The following is a 25,718-nucleotide window of genomic DNA, read 5'->3' on the forward strand; positions in this document are numbered from 1 at the left end:
ACTTTTTTATAGTACACTACTGAAGGCCAAAGTTGCAAGTTAAATTAAATGTTTTTAAGTAAAATAGTTGAAAATTGTGATAAATTAGCCGATAGATTAATCGATTAATCGATAAATTAGTCGATAGATTAATCGATATAAAAATAGTCGCTAGTGGCAGCCCTAGAAATAAGCCTGTTCCCTTACATGGTTCACTATCTGAGACCTTTGTCTACAAAAATACAAATTTTTAATAAAGTAGTGTTAGTTTTTATTTTTTAACATCTAAAATATGTTTTGTTTAGTGCTGGGCATCGATTAAAAAAAATTAACTAATTAATCACACTTTTTTCTGCGATTAATCGCACGTTTTTAATATTTTACGTTTTTAATATTTTGATATTGTAATAATTTCAGTTACTCTCCAAATTAATGTATAAACAATTTAAAGACAGCATATTTTAAATATGTGTTGTACTGTTATATTTTTATGAATGAAGGCCAGTATCACTGATACTAAAGTGTCTATGAAACATTAATGACGTTACATTACAGTATAACTGAAAGCTCCCAATTTCAACATTTATTAGGCTTTAAAAAAACAACTTTTAATTTAAGTGAACTTAAAACAATCTTTACATAAACCCAAAATAATAAATGTTATATTTACCCATGGTCTTCCCTGTTATACATATACAGAAATGTAATAGTTATCTTTCTTAACTGCATAAATAATAAATTAAATATAGATGAATCATCATTAAAGCTAAAATTTTCTCTGTTCCCGTTGTTCTTTGATGAACATTAATGACAGGCATCATCAGTGCTCCTGTCACTTTAAGAACAGCCGCGGATCTCACGCGCTGTCCCGCGCATCTCATTTCCTCACAACTCTTTAAGTTAATTTAAAGACGTTATTTAACTAATTTAAGACTCCTAATATGAGAATACTCGAAATCCTCTGTGTTATTGTTTGTTCAAGAGCAAAAGAGAATTCGATGTGAGCAGGAAACTGACGCGAGTCTATCTATGCGTCGAGTGTGTGTGTGTGTGTGTGTGTGTGTGTGTCCCTTGATTAGCTGACATGAGACGCATCCACACAGACAGGACACTGACACACACACACACACACACAGGACATTGGCATACAGCGCGTTCTCTTGTGTCTTGTCACGCTTGGAAGCAGTTACATGAATAAGAGCGTGATGATCATGTAACGCTAAGCAAAAATGGATATAAAAACGGACGCTGCGTTATTTGCGTTAAATATTTTAATTGCGTTAAGCTGAAAAAATGAATCGCCCGCGTTAACGCGTTAATTTGCCCAGCCCTAGTTTTGTTCCTTATCTTAAGAATCAGTGAACTACTTAAATTAATTATACTTCTAAGTACGGCCCCCTTGAGGCTAAAGGTACTCTGCTGAGCTTTCCAAAGTTGAGTAGCCCTGGTTTACCTTCACAGACCATCTCACTTGACAAAGGCTTTTTACCCACCGCACTCCCTCCCTGTCAGATAACCTTCCCGACAGGACTTGCCCATAAGGAATAACAGCTATTCTTATGGCTTTAATGTGCAGGTGTGGCTTTGTCATGGCTCCCCTGCTCAGGGAGGCATTACCTCAGTCCCACGATAACGCATTGTGTATTTGGCCTTTGCAACTTGTGTTGATCACAGTATAATCTATTTATCGCTCACAGCTCTGCGTGACCGCCCATGCCGCACGCTTATCAGATTACCACAGCCCCCTAGTATTAGGATAGCAAACCCTGAGTTGCAAACTCGCCATTTGCAACTTTATGAAACGGCGCCGGGGAGATCTGCATCAGCATTTTCCCCCGTGGCTTGGAAAACTACAATCTACCCCAGCGCTGATTCACTCCTCATGCAGAACCAATTGGAAACTGCTCAGTCCTGGAAGAAGCTTTGGGGGATTTGCGCCTGGCCGACGGGGACTTGTATCCATATATTTGATTTAGCATACATGAATGTTGCTGCCTAGATCAGCACGGCACTGAATACATCAAGCAAAGCACGGAATGACTCCAAATGAAGGCTGTAGCTCCTTATAGCGGGCTAATGTTATCAGACATCTTCACAGTTCTGCAGACTTGCATGTGTGAGGAGGTTCATAAGTTATTCTGAATAGCTTCAAGTTCCAGTGTGAGTGTCAAAAGATGGTTCATTTCCATATTTTCTCATTTTCTGCTACCTGGGCCTCTTGTCATTGTTGTAGAAGTTTAGAAGGGAAGAATGGAGGATGAAGAGAGTTTGTGCAGTTGAATACAGTTTAAGGTGTAGGATTAGTGCTAGCCATCATTCCGGCCAGAACCGGCAGAGTCGCAAGTGTCACATTGTCCTCCTTCTGACATTAACATTAAGGATGCTGTACCACGAATCAGAGAGCTTGGCATTTATAAAACTCTCAGGCATGATGATGGTGTTCTTCCGCGCTCTTTAATTTGGCTTCACACGGTTGAGGTGCTTTACCTTGTTCTGTGTGCGCTTCGCACGGTGCCAGAGGACCCCTGCGCTCGCATTTTAACAAAGTTTCTATGGCAACGTGGCCATTACTCCAAGTTGTTGAGGATGCTCAGCTGGAGGGGGCTGGTCACAAGTGCCTACACGTATCATCCAAACACCAGGATACAGACATACTTTAGAGTTGAGTTGATTCCAATTTCTCATCCTGATGGTTCATTTATGCTCATAGCCGCATGCCACAGGAAACTGATTGGGATACCAGATGAGCATTCGCTACAGATTGAGCGTATTAGTGTTCATATAGGTTTCAAACATAGTCAACACATGTAGGTGCAGCTCAAAAAATTTACTGAGGGGGTTTCAAAACATTTGCATAAATCAAGGCAGGGGTTTCGCAACCTTTTTGCACTGACACATTTTTTTAAGTTCTTAAACTCACTTCAGCGATAGGCAGCTGATTATGGTCTTAAAACATAAAATTGAAGTTGCACTCATATTAGCGCAAATGAAATGTCACAAATTCAACAGACAAAATTTGTCAGTTGTCTTTAGTGTAGCAATGAATGAAGCACAGCTCACACAGAACTCACTTTCGACTATGCAAAATTTGCATAACAGCACTCTTAAAAATAAAGTTTCTTTATCCCTAGGGGCTTTCGCGCCAGGCAGTTATAAGAACTAGCCACCTGGGCGGTTCCCTGAGACAAATTGTTCCCTTAGGGCAATTGTCCTGCTTGCATTCGCACCGCCAGTAGGAACTCGGAAGTGATGTAAGCTGCGCTTGTTGTTATTACTTTTATTTTGATGGCTCGGCGGACATTTATTTTGAGCCTGAGCCCACATTGCTCTCATTCTCTGTTTTCATTAGTTTATAGTCTGTTTAACTGTCCTGTCTAATACGTTATTAAATAGAACTGTTATACAAAGAAAGTAAACCGTATATCAAAAAGGATTATAGCGTTTGCCATGTGGTTGATGCCAATGTCGCTAGCTGAACAGAAATGTATAATCATGTTTCGCTTGGTCCCCTCAAAGTCACATTGGATTTCCTCCATATCGTAATGTTTGAGAGGTCTATCTATCACTGTTTTCTATGTTTGTAGAGTTCGTAGAGTAAATATATAGGCTAAAATCTGTGTGTGTACACACCTTTCTTTAAAATGGCGAGTGCTGATGTTTCGCGTGCGTTCGGCAATCAGCGCACTACGGTGGCCCAGTAGTGCACAACACAACACAATATAAAAAGCAAACATATCTTCACAACACAACGAAAAAGCCACAACACAAATAAACCAAGCCACAACACAACGGAAGCAAGCCACAACACAACAAAAAAAGCCACAACACAACGAAATCAAGGGGCACTCGACCACTCGAGGGGGCACTCGGAGTGCGGTAAAGTTGCCACTGTTCTATAGAGTCGGCAATCTTACAAAGATATCAATACCACAATTAGTTTTAACAGTATGTGGGCTAACCTTTGTTTATCGACATGAAATATTAATTCAAAATCACCTACATGCATTATAGCTGCATATTTATGCTTGAATGCTTTGACCTGATACCACGGTGCATGACGCCCAAGGGAACGTCTGCCAATTCCACCAAATGGTTGAAAGGTATAATTGAATTAAACGTTAATTAATTAAAATTACATTTAACATTTAAAAACAGACATGGTAAAATTACACAGCTTGATTTGTATTGGTAAAACTGACTTAGTATTGCACAACACAACATTGGAATTTGAACATTTAAATGGAATTGGCAGACGTTCTCTTAGTGCCGTGGTAGCGGGTAAAAACTTTTTGGAGTATAGGCTACATATGCAGCTATAATGTACATAGGTGATTTTGAATTGATATTTCATGTCGATATACAATTGCACACTTAAAACTCATCGTAGTGTTTAAATAGTTGTAAGACTGGCGAGTCTATAGAACAATGCAAGGAAAACTAACTTTACCACACTCGAGAGCCCCCTAGTGGTCAGGAGCATTTCCGTTGTGTTGTGGCTTTATTTCGTTGTGTTGTGGCTTGTTTTCGTTGTGGCGTGTTTCTGTTGTGGCCTAATTCTGTTATGTTGTGGCTTTTTCGTTGTGTTGTGGCTTTATTTCGTTGTGTTGTGAACTTATGTATGATTTTTTTTTGTTCACTACTGGGCCACTGTAGCACACACTTACTGTATGTCACTGGTAGTTCCTATTATGCTGGGTTAGACCCTACTCTGATGTAGGAGCTAATTTAATTCCCCCAAAAGGAGTTCCTAGAACTAAAAGCATTGCCAGTTTCTGCGGTGCTAACACATCAAAAAATGGGTACTTCCGCCATTCGTTTTAGAAACTATGAAAAGGTTCCTTTTGAAAAGGTTCCTCCGGTGCCCCTAATGGCTCATTTCCACCGAGTGGTACGGTTCAGTACAGTTAAGTACGATTCGGGACGCTAAAACTTGATCCGGCTTGCATTTCCACCGCCAACAGCACCCTTTTGATAGGTGTGGTGTAGCGATCAACGTCATTCTCGCATGAAGAAGAAAGCAACACTGTGAACAACAGTGAACGACATACAGCAGATCTTGTTCTTGCTTCTTGGCATGTGGCTGTTTGTCACAAGAAGAAGACGCTTTGTTTGAGCCAATGCTGCAGGCCTTGGCAAAAATACAACCTGAAAAAAGCATGTGTAAGTGACGATTCTCTGTCAACCAATCAACATTCTGCAGTGAGTCTAGCTTCACCCTTTAGTACCGGACTACTGTGCTAGATACCCCAATGGAATGGTGCCAAAAAAGTGTTACAATATGGTTCGGAATTAGGGTACCATTCACAACTTCTGACAATGGAAACGACAAAAATTGCATACCATACTGAACCACACCTTAACTAACAACACTATTCTAATATTTAGAAAATGCTTCTCTTCTTTTCTGTTATTTTCAACAAAACTAAAAATGTTTTACAAGTTACTACCTTTTGTTTTTCAGCAGAGAGATAAATTAATCGTTTTTATTTAAATGCTAATTATATTTAGGTTATAAATGACTTTTATGAGCTCAATAGTGGCTGCAACAGACTATTCCAGCAGTTATACTCACTCAATGATACCACTTTTTTGTAGATCATCACATTGATTTCACTTTGCACATTGTTTTAATAATCTATCAAAGTTGAGAACCCTTTATCTACTATAAAGAGAAAAAAACCAAAGGTTTTTGGGAGTTACATTCTAGAGCAAAAGTAGTCAGTGTTCTGCTATATCATGTGTAGTTGTGATCGATGCTCGCTGCACTATCAGGAGGTTTGTTTCACTCTGTATCATGTGAAATCCTAACTCTGTCAACGCAATACTACCGCACTTCCAGGCAGTGCTGAGTTCTCGCCATCTGGGAAGCAACACATCCCAGAATGTGATGATGTCAGCTGGATTAATTATATTGCCTGGTGCCTGAGAACCTGGAGCCACAAATCAGGTCTTCCAGAAAGTTTTGTACACAATATCACTGTGTAACAGGAACTGCGCCTTTCATTACAAAAACTGAGTGCTGGTCTTATTAAAAACAAGTTTGTGATCTTTCAGGATTAACAATTTAAAACCGAGAGACAAGGCCTGTTACACATAGCATAAATTTGAGTATTGTATTTTCAGCTTTTAAGCCTGCATTTTAAGGCTTATAACAACATGAATTCATTAGCATATTAATGTATTTACATATAGTACTTTATGATGTTACATTGAAAAGCCATTAAAATAATCCTTATTGATGTTCAGAGTCATAAACTACATTTAACTGAACTGTAAGGTTTTGTTAAGGATTAGTTCACTTTAAAATGAAAATTATCCCATGATTTACTCACCCTCAAGCCATCCTAGGTGTGTATGACTTTCTTCTTTCTGATGAACATATTTAGTTATATTAATAAATGTCCTGGATCTTCCAAGCTTTATAACAGTAGTGAACGGGGCCCTCGAGTTTGAAGCTCAAAAAAGTGCATCCATCCATCATAAAAGTACTCCACATGACTCCGTGGGGTTAATAAAGGCCTTCTGAAGCAAATTGATAGGTTTTTGTAAGAAAAATGGTCATATTTAAAACTTCATAAAGTGAAATATCTGGCGGAAGACCGCCTTCCATATTCAACTTACGAAGAAAGTGTGCCTTTTTGTAAGATAAATATGGAAGGCGGTCTGGCGGGAGCTAGATATTTTACTTTAGTGTAACCAACTTTAAGCAAGAAAGTTCACGCCATGTCGTAATTACCGTAACTATGAGATTTCAACTTATAAAAAGCGTTCATGTCCTCATAGAGCTCGTAATTTAAATTTTTAATTCTCCTAATTGTACTATGGGACCGCTGTACCACCTGACCACTGCAGATTCATTTAGGCGTTAGAAATGCATAGTTCCCAGTTCGAGGACGTGAACAGTCTTGAGTAAAACGCCACGTGTTGTCCTCACAAAATTACGGCAGTTACGACATGGCGTGAACGCGTGTGTTTTGATCCAGAGATTCTGTACTCTTTCAGAAAATGCGTAATAGCGCCCCCTACCATATAACAGTGACAAACATGGAGTGCCAGAAAAATTGCCAATAGAACGTTATGCTAATGCTTATTATTTTTAATTAAATACCCTACCATTCAAAATGTATTCAGTCATAATACTTTTATATAGCAAGGATGCATGAAATTGAAGAAAAGTGACAATAAAGGCATTTTTAATATCATAAAAGATTTCTGTTACAAATACATGCTATTCTTTTGTAGGCTACTTTCTATTTATTAAAGAATCCTGAAGAATACGAATCACGTTTTCCACTAAACTATGAAGCAGTGCATCCGTGTATTATTCATGTCAGAATTGCATAATAACTATTTGTGTTTGTGTGTGTGTGTGTAGCTGGGAGGTCTTGCGTTTTCTCCTGTCAAACCTGCGCTGGTGGATGGAGGAATACAAATTTGATGGATTCCGGTTCGATGGAGTCACATCTATGCTCTACCATCATCATGGGATCGGTACGTCCATGGAAAATTAAGCACTTGATGTTCTTTACTTATAATTACTATACGCAACAACCTTCTCCCACTGTAAATGTCACAGGCTCTTATTGTAGAACAGGTAGAAAAGCTTTTGTCTTGGAAGAGCGATCGTTCCAAGGGCATTTCCGATACACAGCCAGCGTGTTACATAAACTCTTATAATGAACGGAATTAAGCGGGAAAAGCATTCTTTCAAGCAAGAAATTAATTCTACAAATAGTGTGGCAAAGGTTATCCTGCCATTTTCTCTTTTCTTTTTAATTTTGTACCAGTGATGCTGCTAATGAATTTGGGAAGGTTTTTAAAAATCGCTTTGACTAAATCCTACTTGATTTTAATGAAAGGTGACATTAATGTTGTTGCAAGTTGGTTTCTTCATATATTTTTTTTAAATGAGTTTTGTATAATTGCTAGGTAATTATTATTATTATAGGGGTCATGAACTGCCTTATTTTATTGTTTTATAGTGTTTCCTGGTGTGTTAGTGAGATAACGAGGAGAGAAGAGCAGTCTTTCACCTATCTATTATAGGCACATTCCACAATGAGTCGTTCTCTGGACTTGGTTTCAATAAGTGACCCCTTTTAAAATGTAACTGTTAACTATGGTATCTGATTTCAACTTCATGTTCCCTGATGCTCAGGAACAGGATTTTCTGGGGATTATGCTGAATACTTTGGACTCCAAGTAGATGAGGACTCTCTTGTGTACCTCATGTTGGCAAACCATATTGTGCACACTCTCAATCAAGACTGCATCACTATTGCAGAGGTAAGCCAGATGTTTTCTTCTGAAATGCACTGAACATAGAAGCTGAGCATGAAGAGTATGAAATGTCAGCAGTTCTTTAACTGAATTGCTCCTGTCCTGTTCTGATGTTTTGAGATAACAGTAATACTACAGTATTGTCAGTTCCCAACAGCCATGGCTTATGCTTATAGCTGCAAAAAATATGACTGTTTTTAAACAGGTTTCCCAGACAATTTCCATACGACTTGTGAGCTCTATTTCAAATGTATGAGGTCTAGTGATATCTTTGCCTGAGAAACAGACTAGCATAAAATGGGGTTGAATTATGGGTAATATAATATAATATTTTTGTAATATACTGTACACTACCATTCAAAAGATTGGGATTTTTGAAAGAAGTCTCCTGTGCTCAGCAAGGCTGCTTTTATTTGATCAAAAATACAATAAAAACAGTAATATTGTGAAATAGTATTACAATTTAAAATAACTATTTTTTTTGATGGATAGAACGTTCAAAAGAACAGCATTTATTTGTAATGGAAATCTTTTGTAACATTATAAATATATTTTATGGTCACTTTTGATCAATTTAATCCTTGCCTAATAGTATTAGTGAATAGCTAAATAGTATTAATTTCTCAAATTTTATTAAAATGTGTTGTATCCTCAAAAAATGCCACTTTACAGGAAAAGGGGAAAACACTGTTTTTAAATAGCTAACTAACCACTGTGTTGTCAAAGGTAATATTGTGGCTTTATACTGTATATGGTCAGACACTTGCATGTTTAATTATATTATTAACAGTTTACCAAAATCAAGCTCAATTTTGGACATGAGTGTTTGTTGGACAAGCGCATCACAATACATTTTTATCATTTTACAGGCTATAAAGTTTACTGTAGCTACGTGCCGCTCATTTTTTTCCTGCCTTTTGTCCAAAATCTCTTGTTATTATAGACAAAGTGCTACGCACAGGCTATTTATGACAGTTCTGGCTATGATTATGAACAAATGCTAGACTAAGATACTCTTTGAGTACATAAAACATTCACCTTTATATATAGTGTTTCGTGAGTAAAGAAAACGCTGTACTTATTCAAAGAATCAGTTATTTATTTACCCTTGCATTGCAAACAAGCAGAGATGTCCAAACTGTGCAACTCTTCATTCACTATAGAGGCGGGTGGAGTTATGAGGTTTGACTGACAGTTTGAGGATCCAATGGAGTTACAAGGTTTAGTCAGAAGCTCTTTTTAATACTTTCTATTGGTTAAATATTTGCAAATCCCACAGACAGACGTAAAGGGTAACCGATAGTAATGATCAATACAAAATAAAAACAATTAAAAGGGCGGAATATGGAGATACAAGGTTTTCACCCAACAACGACAATATACCGGTACTACTACGAAGTGATAGGGAAAAGTGGCCATACCAGAAATATATATGTAATCCACGTATTTAAGTACTGTCAAACTTAAAGTAGAAAGGTGTCTCTCTTGCTGTACTGGTTACTCTGTTCTGAATAAGCGGCGGTATCATCTGAAATGACCACCATACCTTTAGTCATGGCTCGATAACCTTAATCTTGTCAACAGCGACACTGTATCCCAACTCCACAAAGACAGAATTAACCTTCAGAGTCAACGGGACACAGTGCATTAAATTAGCACTCAGTGGCTCTGTCTAAAGCCATGATTAATGAGACCACTTACTTTTTACTTACTTTGTTCTGTGTTTTGTAATTAGTGGACAGTGCCCACCAGAGATATCATCTAATTCTCTTTTATGAGCTCCATTGATAGAGCTGGACGGTGAATACTAACGTTTGCTTACATTGCAGAAAACAATTAAATAGCATAAAAACAGACTACAAATATAACAAAAACTAGGACCAAAGTGCCAAAACTACTTTTTGCATTCAGCATTTAATTCAGTTTTGCTCAGCACTGCATATTATGTGATGCCCTGCAGAATAGACTAGCATGGCTGGAGACCGCTGCTAATCTAGTCAACGAAATTACTAGCAAAAATGTATGAGTTTTTTTATTTTGTCAGCAATAACACATTTGGCTGGTCATGTGATCCTGAAATGTCCGCCCACATGAGGCAACCCACTCCATGCATATAAATAAATTAACTTTTATTAGGCCAGATATGACTGGAGTCATCATTATATTTAAAATTTCAAAACATATTTTCAAAGACGTCAATAATTTTTAATGTATCAAAAGTTTTAAAGATGTTTTTAAGTTCCACTCCACTATGTATATACATATATTTACTTTTTATCAAGCCAGATATGACTGGAGTCATGTTGTAATTTTATTTTATTAGACATATATATATTTTTTCAAATACATTCATCATTTTCAATTCATAAACTGTTTTAAAGGATGTTTTTAAATTCCACTCCATGTATACCAATAAATTAACTTTTATTAGGCCAGATATGACTAAAGTCATCATTATATTTAAATTTGTATTATGTTAATCAAATACATTATTAATTATATTTTTTACACATTTTTACACTATTCATTTTTAATGTATAAAATGTTTTTAAGTTCCACTTTATGTATATAAATAAATTAGCTTTTAGCCATCATTATATTAAAATTTTCATTATATTAAACATATATCAAATCATATCAAATACAGACTTTGAATACATAATTTTTTTTGTTTTTACGGAGAAAAAAAGACCATGTGCTTAATTTTAAATGTCATATGGCTTCTAAAGATGAGCACACAAGTCATATGAATCACTTATATAATACTTTTATGCTACTTTTGCCGTTTTGAGCCACATACCCAGTCCACGCTTTATTTTTGGCTTAGTTAATCCTTTAACAATAAATCTAACCTCTCCATATTGTTGTGTTTTTAAGAAATGCATTGTTTTTTTTAAGGATGTGTCTGGTATGCCCACCATTTGCCGTCCAGTCCAAGAAGGAGGTCTTGGTTTTGACTATCGCCTGTCCATGGCCATTCCAGACAAATGGATTCAAGTGAGTGTAACATAAAGTAATGAATAACATAAAAGAGAATGCACAATTAGCTCACTTACATTCAACGCACAGCCTTATATCAAGGACCAAACTACTGTACAGTCCTTAAAGGGGTGGTAAACCACGATTTCACTATTCTAACTTTAGCTAGCGTGTAATGTTGCTGCTTGAGCATAAACAACATCTGCAAAGTTACAACGTTCAAAGTTTAAAGCAAAGGGAGATATTTGCTTTTAAAGAAATCAGTTTCTAAGAACTACAGCAAACGGCCAGCAGGCGACTACACACATTCCTCCAGGGTTGGTGACATTACCAGGCTCAATATTTACATAAACCCCTCCTCCGAGAATATTAAATAAGGGGGGGTGAGGCCAATTTGTATCGCGGCGCTGTTGTGGTATAGTTAGGCTGGAGTGTTGTTGCCGCGATGCCGAGGAAACGCTGTTATTTTCATCCGGATTGCAGGTCTGGGGTACTTGCTCTGTTCAGCCTTCCTTGGGACGAGGGTGCGTTGCAGAGCGTTTAACATACAGCATGTTATATGCACGTGTGTTTGAGACGGGGAACAGGCGCGCGCGGGGCTCCCTGCAGCACATCTCACGGAGGAAAACATCCACCGTCTTCGCGATTTCAATGCCAGATTTGCACAACGTCAGCTGCGTGAAAAAAACACTGCCGGTGCGTGGATGCACGACGCGCGCGCTGCACATTTCACGGAGGACAACTTCCACAAACTTCGCGAGTTCAATACAGGATATGCACAACGGCTTGTCTTGAAAGCTGGATTTACAAACAGAAGCTGTTTATGGGCCACAACCTGTAAGTCTGATTTATATTTCATCGATGTGTTTTCCTGTAATAGGTTGTAGCAAGGAAGTAAACAGATGACAGCGCTGTTCTGCAAACCGGTCTGTTAAATGCTCATTCATACTTAACGTTATCCGACGAACACCTAACGTTACAAACACTAACGTTAAAATCTCAACAGCGAACCTGGCATTAGTGTAAATGATTCTTTGATTAGAGCTTTTATGTATTGTTTATCTACAGGCATGCTACACATGGTTCTGTGTGTGATTTGGCTAACTTACTAGTTAAAGCCAGTGCTTAGTGTTCGTTTTGGGTTAGTTCTTGCGACAGATATTTGGCTATAATCGTTCTAAAAATACAAAAGTAACAGTGCCATTCAGTAGTGATCACTATAGATCCGCAGTCTTTACTCTTGAGGACTGAACAGGTTCTGCTCGATCATCTTCACTCAAATGTTCTGGGTCTGATTCGGGCTCATATGGTTTTATTGACGCCGTTGTTTCTAATACTGACCAAAGCACAGCCTCCGGTAAAGGTAAGGGGCGTGACGTTTCCGACAAACGTGCACTGCGGTTAGCGAATCATAACACACTGGGCCAGCTGACCAATCTGAGCCCATCGCGTATTTTTGAGGGACTGGCTTCATACAACCCGGAAAGCATCAGACCGTTTTACAAGGAGGGACAGAGCAGTGTAGAATAAAGGTCAAATATATGAAAAATAAGGCAATTTTTTTTTTAAACGAAGCATGAACACATGTTACAGTGCACCCCACAAACACAGTCAAGCCTTCAAAAGAATGTGTTTTACCACCCCTTTAAAATATGCAAATATGGTGCACTCATATTACTATGAATGGGAGAAAATGCAACATTCAATATGGCGGAATAAGTCCCGCTTTCTAAATAAAAGAGCCAATAGGCAATTGGTTAAGTCATTGCGCGACTGCAGCTGCAGTTAGAAGCTCCGATTGCTATACTGTACATGCTGGTCAAGCCTGAAAAAATGCATGATTTGAGCATTTAGATAGTAAACTTATCATACATTTGTTGTCAGATTTAATTGGTGATTTCAAATATGAAATTTAATCATAAGCTTGGTGAACAACTTTGGAGAATATGATGTTTCCCCATTCAAAGATATAGGAACTGTACTTGCATGACTGAAATAGCTGCCCGAGAGGCTTCAAAGATGGCCGTTAAGTGAAATGACTTGCCGTAAAGGAACTTTAGTGCAACTGACAACTTACTTCATTTTACTCACATTTCAATATATTCACGCCGGGTGGTGTCAGTTTGTTAGAGCCATATCGTGCTAAGTATCTCATTCATCACGCACTTGCCCTGCTTGTAATTTGGAAGCGAAACGTTTTTCTATCTTTTTTCTCGGGGGAATTAGATTTGAAGATACTGTATGTAGAACCTGCTCCAAATCTAGAATGACAAGCGGCGGATCAGATAAATAGGGCATATTTCAATTTTTCTAGGCAGATATTTATAAATTGTCATGCACTTGGAAACCAGGATGTGTTTTATACTTGAGGTCATGTTATTTTCTGTCTTTTTGTGAGTTTGCATAATTAAAAGTATAATTATGGGCAATTCTTCAATCATTTTTCTTAATTAGGGTTTCTTCTGTGAGTTTATCTAAAGCATTCCTTTGTTCTGCGCTGTTTCTGTGGATATGCATATTAATGAAGGTCTTCTCATTATGGATAAATATACATATATAGAGAGAGAGAGATTTCGGGATTATTTTCTTTTCTTGGCAGTAGCACAAGGCAATGCACATCTATCAGACTGATCAGAGAGCCACAGTTTATCAAACTATCAGTTTGAATGGTTTATTTGAGCCGTTTGTTATATCTGATCAGCACTCTGACCCCTCTGTGGGTTTAGCTGGATATAATAATTGGAGGTTTTTTCGAAAATAAATATAAAATTCTGTATCATCTGGAGTAATTAGAAACCAGTTTGGTTCATTCTATTCTTCTCTGGGAACTACCGCTTTGACACTTCAAAAGGTTCATAAAGAGATAATAAAACTAATCCATATGATTTGAGGGGTTTAGTCCAAATTTTATGAAGGGACACGATCCCTTTATATGATGAACAGGTTGAATTCAGGCTTTTATTTACATATAAACATTCATCAACTCACACATTAGTTGTGGTAAACAGAAGCTCAAGCATGTTCACTTGACATGTGAGAACCAATGAGGTTTGAGCTCCAGAAAGAACCAATGAGTTTTTAACAATAGGGTGAGAAAATAATGTCAGAACTTTCATTTGTTTCAGAAAAGATATCGAGAATACCTTATTTTGAATATCAGGAGTGACATTTACATGATTAAATTTAGTGGGGTTACTCTAATGTTCAAACATTTGTGGTCGGTTATATGCATTTATGTATTGCAATTTAAAAGAACTGTATTCTATTTGAATATATTTTAAAATATAATTTATTCCTGTGGATTTTCTCCAGTCTTCAGTGTCACATGATCCTTCAGAAATCATTCTAATATGTTGAAACATTTCTTACTGTATTATTATCAATGTTAACAATAGTTGTGCTGAATATTTTATATTCTCAAAATTCTTTGATGAATAGAAAGTTGAAAAGAACAGCATTTATAAAAAAAAAAAAAATCACTTTTGATCAACTTAATCCATCCTACTTACCGCAAACTTTTGAACGACTGTGTATTTTTGTAAAGCATTGACATGGCGTTTTATTAGAAACGTCTAAGATCATTTTGAGTTATGAATACAATTTACTCTTGAGGGGATTTTTTTGTTTGTTTAATAATTATATTCTATGTGCTTACATTTTTTTTTCATTAAAAGGTTCAGTTCTTTCTCTTGTATTTTGTAACATTCCTATCCGCATTCTTGTTTACCTTGACAGTCTTATACAGTAAAAGCAAAAAAAAAGAAAGGTGTATGTGCCCTGTGCACTGCAGAGGTGACTGTTGGTGCTGAGCGCACAGCTTCCATGGAGAATCGGCATGCATTTCTGAACAAGGCTACTCAGAATACAAGGCTTTTTACCAGACCAGCAGCATCGGGCCGTGTGGTTGCCTTTTCCCCACATGACCCTCTGCGGCTCCGCTCCAGCAGGCTGATTCACTGCTGCACTCTCCATGCACAAAGGTGTCCACTTCACTGACTTTGGATCAGTGTTTAGAATGGCATAAAGGCTGCTGCTTGCTGCTTGCTGCTTTTTAACTTTTGCTTTTTTTCATATGACATTGCCCAGCATGCAGTATTTATTTGGGGCCTTTCATCCGACACCGCTATCGATTTCAGAATGCACTTTGAGGGCACTCGGATGACTTGGAGTTTGTGTGAAGGAAGAAGAAGAATGCGTGGAGATGTGTGCATACGAGTGTGTGACTCATATCTATGTATATGAGCCAATATATTTTTGACAAGGAAGTTGATGGTCCCCTGCTCTGAGGTCTGTCAAAAACAACCGCAAACCTTCTGGGTGCACTGAATTTCATAAAAACAAAAACAACATGGGTCATACTTTACCTCAAAATCTCTCTCTCTCTCTCTCTCTCTCTCTCTCTCTCTCTCTCTCTCTCTCTCTCTCTCTCTCTCTCTCTCTCTCTCTCTCTCTCTCATATTCATATATATATATATATATATATATATATATATATATATATATATATATATATATATTTTTTTTTTTTTAATTAATATATTAATATTAGGTGTGCGGTTCATATTAGCTGCGAATGCTCTGCATACCCAAGCCATTCGTGGACTCGCAAATTAACATTGACACTATGAATTACTATAAATTCCCTTGTTTGAGGTGTACCATGAAGCTTACATGGTAAGATGTTAGTAATACGTATAATAACAACGATAATTTTCTTCAAATCTTTCAGTTACGGAGGTTTCGGGTAAGCGGATCCACAGCAGCTTTGGTGCCTATGCTCTGTTTTTATGTATCACCATCGTTGTCCCGCTTTCTCATTGGTTTTCTGGCATATGGGGGATTTCATGCGCAGGGAAAGCTGTCCGCGAATTGCTCGCCCAAGAGGAAAAATGTGCTGTTGCTGTCAGATCTTGATCAACGAAAATCACATTGTATTTAATACAAAACTAACTAGACTAAATCAAGTGAAAAAAAAGTCAAAACTGAAAAGTATTTGGTTTTCTCCATTAGGATTTTTTTTTTTTTTTTAACGAAAACTTTTAAAGACAGACCTACTGTAAGCAGACCTACTGTAAGCAGACCTACTGTAACTATCCAGGCTGTTAATCGATAGTCTATGCGTTTGTTAAAGTCATCACTTTGCATTATAACACTGATTATAACACGGTTATAATTAATTAAATATAACACTGATTATCTCTTCATCACGGCACCTGTTAGTGGGTGGGATATATTAAGAAGCAAGTGAACATTTTGTCCTCGAATTTGATGTGTTAGAAGCATGAAAAATGGGCAAGCGTAGGGATTAGAGCGAGTTTGACAAGGGCCAAATTGTGATGGCTAGACGACTGAGTAAGAGCATCTCCAAAATTGCAGCTCTTGTGAAGTGTACCCGGTCTGCAGTGGTCAGTATCAAAAGTGGTCCACAGGAAGGAACAGTGGTGAACCGGCGACAGGGTCATGGGCGGCCAAGGCTCACTGATGCACGTGGGGAGCGAAGGCTGGCCCGTGTGGTCCGATCTCTCAAACAGACGAGCTACTGTAGCTCAAATTGCTCAAGAAGTTAAGGCTGGTTCTGATAGAAAGGTGTCAGAATACACAGTGCATCACAGTTTGTTTTGCGTATGAGGCCGCATAGCCACAGACCAGTCAGGGTGCCCATGCTGACACCATGTCCACTGCCGACAGCGCCAACAGTGGGCATGCGCACTGTAAAAAATGCTTTTCTTACTTAGTATTTTGATCTTGTTTTCAGTCCAAATATCAAAAAAATCTTTACTAGACAAGCAAAAGTTTTTGTCTTCTTTTGGGGGAAAATAACTCAAAATTAAGGGAGTTTTTGCTTAAAATAAGCAAAATAATCTGCCAATGGGGTAAACTCCATCCATCCATCCATCTTCTTCCGCTTATCCGGGGCCGGGTCGCGGGGGCAGCAGTCTAAGCAGAGATGCCCAGACTTCCCTCTCCCTAGACACTTCCTCTAGCTCTCCCGGGGGGACACCGAGGCGTTCCAAGGCCAGCCGGGAGACATAGTCCCTCCAGCGTGTCCTTGGTCTTCCCCGGGGCCTCCTCCCGGTTGGACATGCCCGAAAAACCTTCCCGGGAAGGCGTTCAGGAGGCATCCGGAACAGATGCCCGAGCCACCTCAGCTGTCCCCTCTCGATGTGGAGGAGCAGCGGCTCTACTCCGAGTTCCTCCCGAGTGACTGAGCTTCTCACCCTATCTCTAAGGGAGCGCCCAGCCACCCTGCGGAGAAAGCTCATTTCGGCCGCCTGTATCCGGGATCTTGTCCTTTCGGTCATGACCCAAAGCTCATGACCATAGGTGAGAGTAGGAACGTAGATTGACCGGTAAATCGAGAGCTTCGCCTTATGGGGTAAACTAAATAATCTTAATTCAACAGTAAACAAGATTATTTTGCTTGCCCCATTGGCAGATTATTTTGCTTGTTTTAAGCAAAAACTCCCTTAATTTTGAGTTATTTTCCCCCAAAATAAGACAAAAACATTTGCTTGTCTAGTAAATGCTTCTTAATGTAAGATTTTTTAGATATTTGGACTGAAAACAAGACAAAAATACTAAGTAAGAAAAGCATTTTTTGCAGTGCGAGCATCAGAACTGGACTGCATTTATTTTAATTATATTTTACTTATATTTTATTTATAAAAGGCTACTAATATTGATTATTTTATTCTTATTTTTAACTTTTAATAAAAATAAAAAAAACACTTCTGGCATACATTTAAATTGAAGCCTGCCATGGTGTTTCTTATTTGACTCTCCTCAGCCGATGCAACATACCGTTTAAAAGTGAAGTATGTCGTTTCTGTGACGACAGTGCCACCTAGTGGAAATACAAAAAATACAGCATATTTTTTTCCTTTTCGCACGTCTCACCTGACTCAACTCAAACACAGCTTCTACGGGTGGTTGTGAAGGCATCAACAGGTAAATGTAGTCTACTTTCAATAAAAAGTCAAACACATTAGGAGATCTTTAGCTTTGTTGCTATGTGTTATGAGAGTAAGCAACTGAGCTGCTAACACTGTCTAGAATAGGGGTGTAACGGTACACATTTCCCTGTACTGAACCGTTTCGGTACAGGGCTTTCGGTTCGGTGCACGCGTGTACCAATGCAAATCTTAATGGTTGTAGAAATACTCTTCTTTTTCTTTAAGCATAATATGCTATCTCGTGTGTGTGTGTGTGTGTGTGTGTGTGTGTGTGTGTGGAGTGAAATATAACCTGTGCTTCTTTATGACAGGTTTTTTAGAGATCACCTTAAAAGAGTAAACTTTGGTGTTCCACCGGGCCAGCATTGCCTGCAGAAACACTCTCATAAACGCACTCTAGCCCTGCTTTTAGTGTCGCCCAACCTGTCTGATTAATCCGACCTCTGAGCCCACAATGGCATCCCGACTACATCCTAGAGCCTCTGAGAAATTAAGATGTCTTAATAAGAGAAGCAGATAAGGCTTGCAGCACAAGTTTGCCTGATTTGATCTGATTACCACTCTAAAACGCTGTCGCTTCCAATGGATAGCATGACAAAAGCCCTATAATTTAGCCAGTGCCCTTCTGTCCGAGTCCAACAAATTGAAATGTAATGGAAACAATTAGAGCAAGTGAAGAATGCCTTGCATGCTGGCGTCTCACAAGGACGAGAACAGCCAGGAAAACGAAGCTCGGCTTTCCCAGCTTAACATACTAATTAACTTACAATTGGTCTAAAGTCACCTCTGTCTATGGTGCTCTCCATTTTAAGATGTTTGGTCTGATATAAAAGTCCATTAAAGAGATGGTTGACTCCAAAATTGCAATTCTTCATTATTTGTCAATATTTACTCACCTTAATGTCATTCCAAATTCCTATAATTTTTCACACACCAAGCCAACGTCTGGCCATTAGTGAGCGTCTGTCGGGCTAGTTTTTGCGGTGTGTTTCACACGTCGGCTGTAGTCTGGCTCAGGGCCGTAACCACTATAGACATTCTGTACGTTTACATGGACAACAATACGCTGATATTAACCTGATTAAGACAATATTCTGATTACGAAACTACCATGTAAACAATGATTTATAATCACCTGAATCCAGTCATACTCGAAGTAAACGCGAATCGAATTAAGACATGTGGAGTTTGCCTATTTTAGTCGCATTATCGGAGAGCATTACAGACATGTACACACCTTAATCTAACTGTTAACGTTGTGTAGGAGTTTTCGCCGCATTTTGTGACTGGACACATACACATCAGGCAAGTGCAGAGGGGAGTGCTTTGGGGGCTCGCGCCCCTGCCCTTTTTACAAATTAATCAAAAGTGCCCTTCTCAACAATCATCAATAATATTATGGCCAATAAAACCGAATTTGAATTGTAATTAATATAACAATGTGTACAAAACAGTAACAAAGCGCTCAAATTTCTGAAAATTCCTGTTTATCTTTTATGTATCTGTCAGTCTGAAATGTCGCTGCCATGACGTGTTGCTATAGTGCGTGTCTTTCTTGACAGCTCATTCTGACACTGCCTCCTCTAGCTATATATTTTTCTTTTTGTTGTAAATTATAAAAAGTAAAATACAATACGTTTATATCTGTAATCCCATATTCATAATTGTGACTAAACCGTCTGCTTACAACAGCAGTCGGTAACCTCTCTCACAAGCCATATGAGTCATTCAATGAATGCCTGTGGCTCGATGGCAGGAAAAAACAATCCAAACAATCACGATTTTGAAACATTTTTCATAATTAATCAAAGCTATTATTCGAAATGTAAGCTGTCAAGGAGGAGGCAAGATGGGCAGTGTCTCTTGAAAAAAACTGAAAGAGACAATATAATATTACAAAAGTAAAACAACCTATATATATATATATATATTGTCTCTTTCCATATATATATATATATATATATATATATATATATATATATATATATATATATATATATATATATATATATAAATATATTAAATATATATATTAAATATATAAAATTACATTAAAAAGTATAAAAATCACTCGTTTTCGTAAAGTAACACTGTCCAACAGCGACACCCACAGGTAAAGTTACAGCGGGTTGCCGGAGCCCATTGAATTTTAACACCCCTGCTAAAGTCGCGCTATGATTGGATGTCGGACAGCGTAGCGTGGCATGGGGACGTAATGATGTCAACATGTAAAACGGGAACATGAACGCAATATTCTAAAAGCAACTCATTTAAACACCTTAATCAGAATATTGTCTTATTCAGAATAAAGTCAATAATTAGATTTAGGGCTGTCAAAAAAAATTCGAATTTCGAATATTCGTTGAATTTACAAAAGTTTTTTGGTTGAGGCACGCGATACATGATGATGACGTAACTGACGCGGTTTGTTTATCCACCGCGGTGCGTCTGTTAAAAGGCGTAAAAAGTGGACAACCTGTTCAACGGCGTATTCAGTCAGACACAGAGCAGTGCAGTAGAAGGCAATCAGGGCTTTGGAGCATGAGATGGATATAAATGAAGAAGATGCGCTACCTGCTGACGAAAATCCTCTCAGTTGGTGGCAAAAATAATGCGGTATATGTATCCACATATTGCGCAGCTGGCAAAGACATACTTGATCATACCTCAGCAAAAAAACGCTCAGCACTCGCTGCAGGTCAAGTTGACTGTTTGGTGTTTTTCACCAACAATATGTAGATGTTTAGTGAGTGGAAATGGATTGCTTCTGAATGTCCGTTTGCTATTTTTTGTCCACATTACGTTGCCTGTTGAAGCGTGTTTTCTCAGGTTACCGATGCACTTGCAGTTTTATGCACTTTTGTTACCTAATTTTCCTTACATGCTCATTAATTAAATTATATTTTATTTAATAAAAACTGTTTAAAAAAAGTTAATGCACTGTAAAAAGTGAATGTCGTTTCATTTCAATGAAAAATGCTATGCTTGATTTGGTTTAAATTTGCTTGTTGCGCTCGATTGCGCCCTCTTGTGGCCATAGGAGACAATACAGTACTTTTTCCCTCTAACATTTAAATATTGCCTTTAGAATTCGAATTTAATTCGAATTTTGCTAATATTTATCAAAGAATTTCGAATTTAGCTTTTCAGACATTTTGATAGCCCTAATTAGATTACTGCTGTCCATGTAAGCGTTGTCATTGAGAGGGACAAGTCCCCACAGAAAAATTAGAAATGGCCAAAATTTCCCCCCAATATTTGATATTCTTGATGCTGCTCTGCTGTACTCCATTACACACTGCTCTGTTTGTTGCTAGGATGACAAAAGTAAAATGTTACATTTTTAAGTTGGTCTGCCTCAGCGGCAGAATGAGTGAGATGGCCAATCAAATCCAACGTGACACTTTAGTTATAGCAAGAGTGCGTTGTAAGATCTAAGTAGCTAAACATTTAATATTTGGGACCTGTTTTATGATAAAAATGTTCAGCGACCAACAGTAATATCAAGTGATGCAAACTTTTTTTATGAAATTTCACCATTTTGAATTTAAAATATGACATTATTTATGTAATTCATAACGTTAAGGAACGTTTTGCATTTTTACATAATAGGCAGTGAATGTGTGCATATTTAAAAGCAAATATTATTTGCAAATAGTTTACATCATAACTATAGAACTGGAACTTTTACTGTTCTTATTTATTTTTTAAATCCCTTTTAATCCTTAAATAATGAATTTCCTCTAAATAAACCAATAAGACCAGTTTCTGCAATCCAAGATTCGATTTCCCTTTTTGAATGACGTATATAGACTATTGATACCTGCTGGTATAGACAGATATTTTCTTGCAGGCAGGCACAGAACGCATGTGCTAGTTGACAGTCACCTGTAGTCCTTTTGGTGTGTTCATACGCAGCTTGTCGCCCGAGACGCCGACACGAGGCGATGACACCGTCTGCTAGTTCTTGAATGTTGACTTGGTGTGTCATGGCCTTTAGATTCCAGAATATTCCTTTAAGTCTGACTAGAGCTTTCAAGCTTTTAAAAGAACACAGGAGCTCCATTCATTGTAATAGCATGGAAAAGATCAACCAGCACATTCTTCTGAATTTCTCACAGAAGTCATAATTGTTTTGGGTGATAGAATTAAATTTTTTTGCTGAAATATCCCATTTAAGCTAGGGTAGACAATGTTTTTCATGAACCCTTTTGTTATACTGGTTGAAACTCTCTTCACATCCTGATAGCAATCAATAATAGAAGTGCTTTAAATATACAAAAATGGACATATATCTTCTGTAGAAGTCTCAGGACCAAAACATTTTCATCTAATCGTTGCATGCAGTTCGAATGCAATGATAGGATATCCTAGCTGGCTGTAAACTTATGAATTTGCATACTTCCGTGCACAGATAGACAGTCACAGAGTGCCGCAAACAAATCTAAATTTTAAATGTATACTTAAATATTACTAATATTCAAATTATATTCTAATTTAAAAGCCATAATTACAGTTAGAGGACAAAATGACATACAGTGGAATGAATAAACCCCCCACAAAGTCTTGAGACTTCTTTTAACTTTACATGGCTTTCTCTTGTGCGAGATGCCCGTCTAGCACGTTTACATAGAAAACGATGGAAAAGGAGGGCAGAAAATGCGTTGTGTGAACAGTTTGGTTATGGTTTTGATGTAACGAAGATATTCTCTGCATTGAGCTTCTCTATTTCTATGTTTTGCATCTAGCGGGTTCAACTGGATAGGCTGACAAAAACATAACAAAAAGCACAACAACGACATCATCGCATCTCATGCGCCACAGACTGACGCACTTAAAAATCGAATATTACATTTGAATATTAATTAAAAGAATATTCAATTTTTAAATTCGCAATTTAACGCCGTATCTCGTGTCACTTTGTAGAATCTGCTCTGGCTGTGTTTTGGAGAAGGCATGGCTTCGGAGAGTGCTCTAAATGGAGGGTGGGATCTCATGCTTTCAAAGCTAGCTTGCTATTGCTAGCCTCTCTGAAATTGCCTAACCTAGCTTTAATAGCATTCTTTGTGGTTGTGAAAAACCATCACAGAAGTCATTCAGATGCCTTTATGCAGATGTTACCCATCTGTTGCATTTGCATCTCTCACAATGCTGTGACTTATATGTTCACGCTAGTGAGTGGGTTTTTGTGTTGCTATGCAATTGTGCATTACATCAAATCATTTCTTTTCATCTCAGTGTCAATAAGACGGGGTCATGAGAGAGTTCTCACTCAAAGGAGAGACTGATAGAATCTAGAATCAGACAGAAATTAAACTGTCAGATGATAATTGTGGGGAAGCTGTGTGGTATGTTATAGCAGGAGATAAACAGAGAAGAAGCGCTTCACATTTGGCCCTCTGCACCTCACAATCATTAGGGGTTGCATTTCTCAGCATGCTCCATTTTGGGACACGTCCTCTCTCATTAGGTTAATGGCACTCCATTGACTTAACCGTCCAAAGCTGACTATTTTTTTAGGTTGGACTATTAAATGCTTTCAATACACAGTATATTAAAAAAACAACGCTCCCAATTTCACAATAAGGTATTTTTCTTCTATCTGAAACATTAAACAATACCACTTTTGTATTTTTTTTCTCTCTACATTACATACCATATGTAATACTGTATATTCATCATCGAAGGGATGACAGTGGTGGTTATGACCTTCACTTCAACAAACAATGCTTAAAACAAGACTGTTATGGCAGTGAGAAATGTCATTGTTTTAAAAGTTGCTGAACTATTTTACTGATAAAATCATCAGAGCACCGCTGACAATGTTTCTCTGTGAATGTGTGTCTGTACTGTATGTGTGTGCGTTTGAGTGGGAGAGAGAGCAGGAGAAAGAGAGTATGTGCTTTCCATACATAATAAAACGTAATTATGTGGCCAAAAAACATGGAAATAATTGTTGTTTTTCATCCTATTGTTGAATATATTTATTTGCTTGGTCAGTGTCGTTGTGGGTTTTGGTTCTTTTGCTGTTGTAGGCTGTAAAGACATTTGAAATAACTGAAATCATTTGGTGATTTGGTGATATGGAACTGTAATGCGGTCAAGAACTACCTGGAACTACTTTAGCCGTGTGTTTCCCTGAAAATAATTACACACCTTAGAATGTTCGTTAACCTGCAATTGCTGTTTGGTTTTAAATAGGCAAATGCTTAAGAGTCTGTGATTGGATCATTATTGCAGTGATTATTATGTTTCTAGCATATGTTTGGCAACCGTTCTTTTAACCCTAATTGATGGAGTGTGTAGCTTTTCATTTCTTAAACAACAATGTAGGAAGACACATCATGGCCATATTCCAGCATAACAATGTCAAGATGCTTCACGCTCAAACTGTGAAAGAATGGTTGGGAGGGAGCTTGAAGAATCATTTTCAAACATGAATTGGCATATCCAGACCTTAAATTCATTGAAAGTCTTTGGAATGTGCTGGAGGAGACTTTACAGAGTGCTGGACTCTTGCATTGTCAATACAAGATCTTGACCAAAAGTAGATGCACCTCTTTATGGAAATAAATGTTGTGATGTTATTTTTATGTTATTATTGTTCTTGTTGTTGTTTTCACTTCAACAAGAATATTTTATTAGTATTTGTATTAATAAGAATAAAAATCATTATTATTGTTGTTGTTATATGTTCTAAACATCTTTTTTTTCACAATTTAGTTCGGATTTCTTTCTGGCCTTTGATATTGGCTGAATGGGAAAGAACATTATTATTATTAAGAATAAGAATAAAATTATCATTATTATTCTTATTATTGTTATTAAGTTAAGTATAAACAATATATTTATCGTAATTTCTATTTTTGACTCATTATACATCAAAGAAATCTTATTGTTTGGCATATACATTATTTATTCAATTGTGTGCTTCTGTCTGGCCATTGTCCATTCTTTTCCAGTAACCTGCAATCGACATAAACACTGTTATACAACAACCTGCTATTGCCATGTTTAAATATAAGATGTTTTGAAGGTGTCACATGGTGTGATTCAGAGGTTTCCCGAACAAAACACACCCTGAGCGATAAACAAAGAGATGGCTGAAGATGAAGAGCGATGGCTTTCAGTTCTCGTTTCAGCAGACTCTTCATTGCAGTGGTAGTGACAGTTACAACACACCTGGCTTTTTTGTCTCTCCATTGATTGTTTGGCTGTGGGCTAATATAAAGGTTTTCCTGCGTGTCAGTCAGCTGTCAGGCCCAATCTCACCCAGCACATGGCTGCCTGTCACTCTCATGGGCTTCCCTCACTGCTGTCAGTCAGACAGTGCTCCGTGGACTGCATAGGGGCCTGTGGGGTGGGTGGGTGTGTGTATGTGTGTGAGGCAAAGACACACAACATGAACAGATTGCCATGAGTGATGTGAGGAATACAAAAAAGTCTTTCCTTCTCCCTTGTTTGCCGTTGGAAAGTTGCTGATGTGTAGAACTTGAGATGTTGTTGTCAGTAAAACTACAGACAACT

The 25,718-nt window shown here is 37.8% G+C and overlaps 1 protein-coding gene across 1 annotated transcript in view; it reads left to right on the top strand.

The window, feature by feature from the left end:
• Positions 1 to 25,718, top strand: part of gbe1b (glucan (1,4-alpha-), branching enzyme 1b) — a 203,341-nt gene that overhangs the window by 90,501 nt on the left and 87,122 nt on the right. The window contains exons 8-10 of the mRNA XM_079823996.1: positions 7,355 to 7,470; positions 8,138 to 8,265; positions 11,158 to 11,256. Coding sequence (XP_079680122.1) covers positions 7,355 to 7,470; positions 8,138 to 8,265; positions 11,158 to 11,256 — 343 coding nt within the window. The remainder of the gene's footprint in view (positions 1 to 7,354; positions 7,471 to 8,137; positions 8,266 to 11,157; positions 11,257 to 25,718) is intronic.

This window comes from Gobio gobio (assembly GCF_949357685.1).
Source record: "Gobio gobio genome assembly, chromosome: 8".
Classification (NCBI taxonomy): Eukaryota; Metazoa; Chordata; class Actinopteri; order Cypriniformes; family Gobionidae; genus Gobio; species Gobio gobio.